The sequence below is a fragment of the Natrix helvetica genome, assembly GCF_964273705.1.
Source record: "Natrix helvetica genome assembly, chromosome: Z".
Taxonomy (NCBI): Eukaryota; Metazoa; Chordata; class Lepidosauria; order Squamata; family Natricidae; genus Natrix; species Natrix helvetica.
In genome coordinates this window covers 134892168-134902912 of record NC_138554.1, presented here as the reverse complement: position 1 = coordinate 134902912, position 10745 = coordinate 134892168, and the positions used below count along the sequence as shown (strand labels likewise).

At 41.8% G+C, this 10745-nt stretch overlaps 1 protein-coding gene across 1 annotated transcript in view; it reads left to right on the top strand.

Moving 5' to 3' along the window:
• The window catches only part of LOC309401147 (sodium channel protein type 5 subunit alpha-like), a 372397-nt gene extending 361911 nt beyond the window's left edge, over positions 1 to 10486 (top strand). The window contains 5 exon segments of the mRNA XM_081970165.1: positions 357 to 410; positions 2247 to 2388; positions 4101 to 4201; positions 6377 to 6647; positions 8039 to 10486. Coding sequence (XP_081826291.1) covers positions 357 to 410; positions 2247 to 2388; positions 4101 to 4201; positions 6377 to 6647; positions 8039 to 9264 — 1794 coding nt within the window. The 3' untranslated portion in view covers positions 9265 to 10486.
• Positions 10487 to 10745: the final 259 nt, after the last annotated feature.

The window sequence follows — 10745 nt, the reverse complement described above, 5'->3', positions numbered from 1 at the left end:
TGATTCTCTTCCTTCCTCCTATCTCTCTCTCCTTCTTCCTCCCCTTCTACCTCCCTCCTTTTTTTGTTCTATCTTTCTTCTTTTTCTCCTCCTCCTCCTCCACCTCCCCCAGGCAATGTCATGTTTTAAATCATTAGAAAGTTCATACAGCCAACGTGGAATATATCTCTAGGCTCTCGTGCTAGCCAGGATTCAGGGGACCATGTTACTATTTTATTAATCGCACTGAGAAATTTCCTCACCGCCACCAAACTGCAGATAAAGCATAAAGTAAGAAAGTCACGGCTGATTATCACTGCCTAAATCAAATGCATTGCTCTTCTCTCCTCCCCCTCCTCTCTCCTTTTTTTTTCTAGGCAACTTTTAAAGGTTGGATGTCGATTATGTATGCAGCCGTAGATTCACGAGAGGTGAGGTCCTTTTGCCTAATATTTCCCTGCTGGCCTTGTTCTGTATATCCCTCTCATTAACAATGAGTGCAACTTATAGGGATTTCCCCCCCTACCAGTCAAGAATTAGTTGTTTTGACTTTACCAGGTAGACGTGACAGCAGGATTGTCCATAGAAAAGTAGGGACGGATGGCAATCCTTGTCTTCTAGTGACGTGTGCATTCCCTTCCTTTACACAGCTGTTTCATGACACAGCTGCAGGGCACCGTGTGTAGAGTGACACTGGGCAAACTCAGGCACTAGGAAAGCATATTTCATGCCAGCAGAAAACAGGCCTGTCAGACCAACTGGCTTGTTTTCAGCTAGTAAGCGCCAACTTCCAACCAACAGCAGACTAGCTGCAGTCTGTCACTACTGGCAATTTTTGCCAGCAAGGAATAATTAAAACATTTTTTAGTGCCATTTTTACTTCTCTTTTTTTAAACAAAAAAAATCTGACATCAAGTTACAGGCAGTCCTTAATATAAAACCATTAGTTTAACTTTTGTTTAAAATTACAACAGCACTGGAAAAATGGCTTATTTTATTTTATTTATTTATTTCTTGGATTTCTAAACCGCCCCCTCTCCCAAAAAGGGACTCAGGGCGGTGTACAGTCAAATAAAATGCAGATAAAATACAATAATATAAAACAATTAAATACTAAACATTTGGATGGAGGAGATAAGACTGTACAAGAAATAAATATACTATAGAAACCCTAAAAAACATCCCCAATTAAAATACCCAAACCCAATTGAAATATATCCCCGGGAGACAAAACTAAGAGAGTGCCAGGCCAGCTGATTATAACTGGTCTTTCATATTTACAACCACAAAAATGTAGTTAACTAACCGTCAACACTGAATTGGCATTAGATAAGGGTGAACAGAATACAAGGAGGGCTGAACTTGGACCTCGGGTGGCAACGTCAGGACTCCAGGCTGATTCCTCTCTTGACTCCGCCCTTAGACTCCGCCTCTCCTTCCCCTACACCCCACACTTACCTTTTGAAGATGTCACGTTGGGGAAGGAGGGCAGACCTTCCCGAGTTCTCTGCAGTGCTGTCCAGTAGGGAAGCAAAACAGAGTGGTTCATCCCTGCCTATGTGGCACTCTCACAGAAGAAGTGGGTGCTTTTATAGCATGACCACATAGTAGTGTGGGAATCTTGAAAATGTTGACCATGTTGGAATTTTGCACATGGCCACCCAGATCGTAGAGTGCTGCAGAATATTCTGGAGCTCTTCACAAGATAAGTGCGTAATGGGGGATGGGCAGTGGGGAGAAGGCCCAGTGTGAGGAAGAGCTTGTGGGGGTCCTGTGGGAGGGGGGAAAGGCCAAGGACCCAAGAGGAGAGAAGAGGTCTATAGGGTGCCTTGGGGTTTGGGAGGCCTGGAGTAAGCATGCACTGACACACTCAGCTTAACAACCAGCATGTTTGCATAATGGCCACACCACTTGCAACTGTAATGGACAGTCTCCATTACAGTCGTATGCTGAGGATTCTCTCTATGAGGTAAACCTTAGGATTTATGCTCCCTATTTCTTCTTGTCTGACTCCTGCCTATCTGACTGCCCAAAAGTTTATTCTCCTTTTTTCATAACAATCCACTACAATCTCACATCAAGGGGCTTCCTAGTTGAGCTGAATTTTATTAGTTTAGGCAGCTACTGGTGTGGAAAGATGATATTTATCATCCAACCCCAACTGGGTTAGAGGAAAGATGGCTCGATTTAGAAACATCAATGATGGCGTTTGAGATCCTGATAGATCTTCATTCTGTTCTTCTCTTATTTCCCATTTTCCTTTGCAGAGAGAAGAACAGCCTGTGTGGGAATATAACTTGTACATGTACCTCTATTTTGTGATCTTTATTATCTTCGGTTCTTTCTTCACCTTGAATCTCTTCATTGGTGTCATCATTGACAATTTTAATCAACAAAAAAAGAAGATAAGTAGTTCACTTTGAATCTTATTCAACAGCTGTGTAAGATTCTGACTCTCATTTTCTCTTTTTCAAACCTTGCACTACTATACTGTATTGATTTTGCCGAATTTTTGCATCAGAAAGGGGTAACAAACTTAATGAAAGTAAATCCAGTTACAATGATACTTCGGTACTCACAGTTAATTGGTTCCAGAAGGCACGGCAAGCACCAAACAACTTACATGGCTAACGTATCACCCTATTTTTCAGCTGGAAAGGTAGTGAGTCATTAGGCAGTTGACACCAACAAGTTCTAGCTAGCTAGTTCACCAAATAAATGATGAATATTGGGACAAAATTTTCATGTCAAAATGCCTCAAGTAGCAAATTTGATGAGTTTTAAAGCAGTCGAGATATGACTGTACAATCAGCAAGAGAACACCATACTGAGGAAAAGTGTGTGCCCCAAAAGGCAATGTAGCAGCCACAATTGCGCAATCAAGATCTTGAGTGGCACATCAAAAAGAAGAGTGGGGTTTTGATTATGCAATCACTATCTCGACTTTTTTGACATCTTCTGACTGACATCCCTGCATATGCTTTGTATGTAGATGGGATAACACTGAAGTACAGATAATCCTCAACCTATGACCACAATTGGGCCCAACATTTATGTTGCTAAGCAAGACATTTGTTAATGAGTTTTATCCCATTTTACGACTTTTCCTGCTGCCGTTGCTAAGTGAATCACTGCAGTTGTTAAGATAGCAGCACAGTTATTAAGTGAATCTGGCTTCCCCATTGACTTTGCTTGTCAGAAGGTCACAAATGGCAATCACGTGACCTCTGGGCACTGCAACCATCATGAATATGTGCCAGTTGCCAAGAAGCCAAATTTTAACCACGTGACCACAGAGATGCTGGCAATGACTAAGTGTGAAAAATGGTCATAAGTCACTTTTTCAGTGCCATTGTAACTTCAAGTGATCACTAAATGAAAGACTGCAAGTTGAGAGTCACACTTGAAAAAAGAGACTCCTTTTGTCTTCCATCAGAATTAAATTAAAAATGCCCCAGGAAAAATCCACAATCTTTTGTTTGCAATCAAATTTCTTTATTTATTAGATTTCTATTTGAGGTTTCATTGATGAACTCCCATCCCTTCTACTATTGTCCACACAACAACTTTTCAAAATAAGTTGGGTTGACAGTGGGACTGTCTCAAAGTCTCCCGGGGAGTTTATTTTATTAACCAATGTATTAATTAAATCAGCGGTTGAGTGGCCTAGAGATGAAGATGTTCACCTCCCACTCGGGAACTTAAAGAGTTCAATCCCATGCAGCAGCTGATCTTTCTCTCTCGGAGCGCAAAGCAAAAATATCTGCTGTGAACTCTGCATAGGTGTCAGGAAGGGTGTCCAGCCAGTAAACGCTCAGCTCTATTCAGTTGTCCTGACTCCACCCCCAGTAAAAGGGTCATAAAAAGAAAAATAATAATAATTAACACTATTTTCATGGCTGCCTATTTGCCATGAGACTCTTCTTCAGCTTCTATAGCACGGAGAGACCAGAATTTAAGTCTTCTGCTCCTTAATCAGCACACCACATAATCTAATCCTTATTAAAGTGCAATGAGTTAGCGTGTTACTGGGAATACATGATTGATGATAAAGAGTAACATATCCGGATACCTTTACTTTCCAAACCAAAATAACATTAATGGTATCTCCCTATACTTAGGTGGGCAAGACATCTTCATGACTGAGGAACAGAAAAAATACTATAATGCCATGAAAAAATTAGGATCCAAGAAACCTCAGAAGCCCATCCCCCGTCCACTGGTAAGTCTTCCCAAACTGGGACTACAAGCCCTGGTGTGCAAATATCCAACTGGTCACTAGGTGGCAACAAAGTGTATTTAAAAACCCCAAACTCTTCAGTGCAAATATAAACTGGCCATCCACAAGTTTGTGGTCCTGAGCTACTTTCCAATTCTTTGATGTGTCCTTTCCTTTCTACAAATGACACCAGCCTTTGAAATATTTACACTTTAATAGTATGTATGTGGGTCTGTGCTATTTTATTTTTTAGATTTTTATTTATTTATTTTCATTTTTCTTTGTTTACCAATACACTGCTCATCGCACCTACACGTCTTTCTAACTTTTTTAACCCGACTTTATTATTTTTATGATTAACTCAAATAAATAATTAAACATTTGGTCATGTTTTTATAAATAACTCAAGGTGACAAACATATATAAACCTTTCCCCCTCCTATTTTCCCCACAACTGTGAGGTGGATTGTGCTGAGGAAAAGTGACTGGCCACAGGTCACCCAGCTAGTTTTCATGCCTTAAGGAGGGACTAGAACTCCCTGTCTCCTGGTGATTGGCCCAAAGTTCACCCAGCCAACTTTCATCACTAAGACAGGCCTAGAACTCATTGTTTGTGGTGATTGGCCCAAAGTCACCCAGCCAGCTTCATGCTTAAGGCAAGACTAGAACTCACTGTCTCCTAGTGATTCACCCATAGTCACCCAGCTGGTTTTCATATCCAAAGCAGGACTACAACTCGCCATCCTCTGGTTTCTAGGCCAGCACTTTGACCACTACTCCATAGATGATTTGTTGGTCATAATAAGTGTTTCTACAGACAGCTTGAAAATGAATTCTAAAAATAAGCCTGTGTATACCAGGAGAGTTGCAACTCAGTTTTGCTCAAAAAAGTTGGAACATTGTGGTATTCTTAATACAGGTAGTCCGCAACTTACAACCACAATTAAGCCCAACATTTCTCTTGTTAAGCGAAACATTTCTTGCCACAGTTGTTAAGTCAATCACTGCAGTTATTAAGTTAGTAACACAGTTGTAAAATGAATCTGGCTTCCCCATTGACTTGGCTTGTTAGAAGGTCGCAAAAGGTGGTCACATGACCCTGAGACACTGCAACCGTCATAAATATGAGTCAGTTGCCAAGTGTCTGAAATTTGATTCCATGACTACAGGGAAACTGCCACAGTCATAAGTGTAAAAAAGGGTCATCAGTCCTTTTTTTCTATGCTGTTGTAATTTTGAACTGTCACCAAATGAACTGTTGTAAGTCAAGGACTACCCGTATCAGAGAATTATGATCATGATCAAACATGATAATCTTCTTTCCTGGCAGTTCAGTGGGCCTAACCATACCTGTTTCCCCTTTTCTTATAATGGTATTATGGGAATTAATGCCGTGGGCTCAATGTGTGACTTATCCAGCAGAGGTTGTACATTCTTATGCGGACCTTCCTGTGTCCCTTAATGACATGATTGCTCTCATTTGAGTCCAGTTTGTTGCCAAAATGGGAATGGTACACTCAAGAAAAGAATTCAGCTGAACGTCTGTTTTGGTGATTTTTGGATAGATGGGTGGGTGGGTGGGTGGATTCATGTGAATCCAAGATTCTAGCAGTAGTGAAAATGGTTTAGTCTGGTGTTTAATGGAATATTTTATTAGTTTCCAGCCCAACCTTCAGAGCCATGGTAGTTTCCGTTCCAATTATTAACCGTGTTCAGCTTTGCTTGGTTTAGTTTTTGGTAAATTAAGGTTGATTAGATGCTGAAAAGTCTACCAATGTGTGTGTGTGTGTGTGTACTTAATGACAGCTAAGGGACCTATTGTTAAATTATACTGCCCATTAATTTGCTTCTTCAATGCTATGGCCATCAAGAGTTGACCTAGCTTTTGGTTTCACAGTCCAACCTACTCTTGCAATATTTACGATGTGCAAAATATTCTTGTGCACTCAACCATGAAACAGTTCAGTCCAACTCAGACAGCATCATTTTCTTTTCAATGATACCATAGGGGAAGATTCTCCAATGGCCACTTTAAAGGCTTGTGGACTTCAACTCCCAGAATTCCTCAGCCTGCATGGAGTTGAAATCCACAAGTCTTAAAGTTGCCAAGTTTGGAGACCCTTGCCATAAGTGTGACTTAACTTCTATAACATGCTAATATCTCCCTCCTGTCTCCAGAACAAGTATCAAGGTTTCATCTTTGACCTTGTCTTGAACCAAGCCTTTGATGTTTGCATCATGCTTCTGATATGCCTAAACATGGTAACCATGATGGTGGAGACCGACGACCAGAGTCCAGAAAAAGTGATCATCCTCTACAGAATCAATATGGTCTTTGTTGCGATCTTCACTGCAGAGTGTATCTTCAAAATGACAGCTCTGAGGCATTACTATTTCACCAATGGATGGAACATATTTGATTTTGTAGTTGTGATTCTATCAATTGTCGGTAGGTCAATCTATACAAATCTGTCTGGTTTCACGTGCATGGTTATTCTGTCTCATTTTCCCATCAGTTTGAAAAATAGTTATGGTAATAATATTAATATTATTAATAATAATGTGCACATGAAGGTTACATGAATTTTCATTTACATCTGTGTGAATGAAATATGAAATAGTTCATATGCATTTTACACTTTCTTGCAACAATTTTCTCAAAAATATGCCATTAATGTATGCCTTTCATATTCAGTTTACTCTGATATGCATCTTTGTACATATTTTAGCTGAAAGGTTGCATGAAAAAATTCAGGAAAGCGCCAAAAGTAAATAATTGTTTCCCATTTCTTCATCAGATTGAGGATATTTGAATTCTATTAGTTCATATTAAAATGCTCCTCTGTCTTTAGACCAAACCCAACTAGTATAGATGTTAATAGCTTATCTAGATATATTGGTGTGAGACTCTAGACCAGGAGTTGTCAATCTTGGCAACTTTAAGAATCGTGAACTTTAATTCCCAGAAGGACTAGGGATGATATAATAGCAGTGTTCCAATAGCTAAGTGCCGCCACAAATAAAGGGGTGCATTATTTTGCAGTTCTTCTTTTATTTTCATATGTCTTTGCAATAAAGGGTTAGGGTTAGCATTAGCCTATACGTTAATCATAGTCCTAACCCAAACCCCAGTGGTGGGATTCAGCCACTTCGCATCACTTTGGGAGAACCAGTTGTTAACTTTCTGAGCAGTTTGGTGAGCTGGTTGTTGGAAGAAATCATTAGGACAGAGAACAGGTTGTTAAATTATTTGAATCCCACCACTGCTAAACCCTAATCCTAACCATAACCCTAACACTAGACCTAGACCTTGCTTTAAGATTAGCCCTAACTCCAACCCTAACACTAGCCCTAGCTGTAACATTAACCCTAACCTAAACCCTCACTTTACAGTCTACACTTGACTGTAAACCTAGCACTAACCCTAACCATTTTTATGACTCGAGTCTTGAGATTGACTCAGGCTTCCATCCTTCCGAAGTGGGTAAAATGAGGACCCAGGTTGTTGTGGGAAATAGACTGGCTCTGTAAACTGCTTAGAAAGGGTTGCAAAGCACTGCGAAAGCGGTATATAAATCCAAGTCCTTTGGCTATAAGTAGATTTTGGGGGGATCCGCTGTAACTTTGAATGGCTATTAAGTGACCGGTCATTAAATGAGGACTACCTGTAACTATAAAAAGGGAAGGATAGGACTCATCTGATGACTGTGGCAATCCCTATTTGCATGCTCAGCTGACCTTTCTCAAGGATAGTTTATGGAAGAGTCTATTGTTCCGGTTAGTTAGCTTGAGTACTAACCAGATGTTTATTCTCCCCCCACCCTTCTCTCTTCCCCCAAGGCTCAGTCCTGTCTGACATCATCCAGAAGTACTTCTTTTCCCCTACGCTGTTCCGAGTCATCCGCCTGGCTCGGATAGGTCGGATCTTGAGACTCATCAGAGGTGCCAAAGGAATCCGAACGCTTCTGTTTGCCTTAATGATGTCCCTCCCTGCTTTGTTCAATATCGGGCTCCTCCTGTTCCTGGTCATGTTTATCTATGCCATCTTTGGCATGGCCAACTTTGCCTACGTCAAGAAAGAATACGGGATCGACGACATGTTCAACTTCGAGACGTTTGCCAACAGCATGCTTTGCCTGTTCCAGATCACCACGTCGGCTGGCTGGGATGGTCTTCTCAACCCCATTTTGAACACGGGGCCCCCCTATTGTGACCCCAGCTACGTTAACTCCAACGGGTCGAAGGGGAACTGCGGCAGTCCCGCCGTGGGGATCCTGTTCTTTGTTACCTACATTATCATCTCTTTTCTCATCGTGGTCAATATGTACATAGCTATTATTTTGGAGAACTTCAGTGTCGCCACTGAAGAGAGCACGGAGCCTCTAAGCGAGGATGACTTTGACATGTTTTACGAAACCTGGGAGAAGTTTGACCCCGAAGCTACGCAGTTTATTACCTACGCTGCCCTTTCCCGTTTTGCAGATTCTCTGCCAGAACCTTTGCGCATTGCGAAACCCAACTATGTTAAGCTCATAGCCATGGACCTTCCCATGGTGAGCGGAGACAGGATCCACTGCTTAGATATTTTGTTTGCTTTCACCAAAAGGGTTCTGGGAGAATCTGGAGAAATGGACGCCCTTAAAATACAGATGGAGGAGAAATTCATGGCAGCCAACCCATCGAAGGCATCTTACGAACCCATCACCACTACGCTGAGGCGGAAACAGGAAGAGGTGTCCGCTGTCGTCATCCAGAGAGCTTACAGAAGTCACCTTTTCCAACGCACCCTCAAGCAAGCGTCTTTCTTGTATCGCCAAAAAACCTGCACCCCAGGAGACGAGGCTCCAGAGAAGGAAGGCCTCATTGCCTGCATGATGGATGAAAACTACCGGAAGCCCATCGACAAATCCGAAACTCTCTCCTCCACTTCCTTCCCTCCTTCCTACGACAGTGTCACCCGGGGCACCAGCGAGAATTTCCAGCTGAGGATGACGGACTCCAGCGGGTGCGATGAACCGCTAGACGATCAGTTATCAGCTGACCGAGATAAAGAGTCAATTGTTTAAACGTGTTTCTCTCGTTTAAAACGCTTTACAATATTGTTTACAGAATGTAATGCTGTCACTACACAACCGGTTGAAGCAGCCTTGTTAAACATTAGTTGCAAAGGCAGCAGGAAAGCAGGTAAACCCTGAAGGAAGGGGGCGTCACTGTGTTACAGAGGCCTAACCTCTGGCCCTGCTCTTTTCCACTTTGCTCAATGTTTATATTTATATATGCACAAAGGGGGCAGAGGGGGAACCAGCACAAACAAGGTCACAGCCAAAGTGTGATTACCGAGACGCTAAACTGTAAGACAGTGAATATTTATACCTATACTGTACACAACATAAACCTGAGCGCATACTTTCATTTTAAGGTCTTACTTATATTAGTGCATTTATTTATGGCAATGTACGACCTTGCATTCTATAATAACAGTGGGATGGAAAAGAAGACCAGCAATCAGGTAGCTGCTGTAGCAATGCTGTAATACTTAATGTGTATGTTATGAATGGTCTTTCTAAAGAAAATTACAGATAGTCCTCATTTAGCGACCACAGTCGGGGTCGGCAAATGAAGTGGTCGCTAAGTGAAACTGCAACTGTGCTTATGAACTTCCTTCAGCTTTCCTTTGCTTTGCAGACCATTGAGGGTCGTAAATGCGAGGACTGGCCAGAAAGTTACTTTTTCATCATCAACACCACCATCATCATTGTCGTAACTGGGAACAGTCACTATACAAGGCAGTCGCTAAACGAGGACTACCTGTATGTATGTGTGTGTGCCTTCTTTTCCACAAATTATTATCATTTTACATCTGCCTCCCGGGGCCCGGATATGTTGGGATGATATAACGCTCAAATTTTGGGTCAGCCATAGTTACCGTTGAGGTTGGCCACACGGCTGGGAATTTTGGGAGATATTGTTCTGAATCATACGGGGGAGCCAGATTGGGAAAGGCTGTTCTAGAGGACGAGGGGAATCAGGGACCATTCCCCAATTAACAGGAGATGCTCCTGCTTGCTGAGAGAATAGGTTGCAAGACAAAATTATTGTGTCTGCAACATTGCCGTTTTCTATTGTAGCCATGCCCCTGCTTGCAACAGGCCTGTCAGCAATTTAACCCAGGGAAAGAAAGAAAAAAAGACAAAAATTGACTTTGGAGAAAGCATGGCTTTATTTTTATTTTTGTTCTATCCCGCAGGATATTAGATACTAATGGATTCTTCTTGTAAAACCGGCCAATAAAAGCACTATTTTTTTACTATGTTCCAAGAATCTACTTTGCGTACAGACAGTGACCTCCTCCAAGTCCTTTCAAAATAGCTTCTAGATTTTGAATACCCTTCCCCGTCCCAGCTCCCCCCCCCCGCTCCCCAAAAACATCTCCTCCGCCAACAACTCCCAAAAGGGCAACCTTTCGTAAAACTTTATTCGCCTTTCATTCGGTCTGAACAAGCCTTGATTTAACCCTGATGAGTTCATTCAGTATAGGGTTATTTCT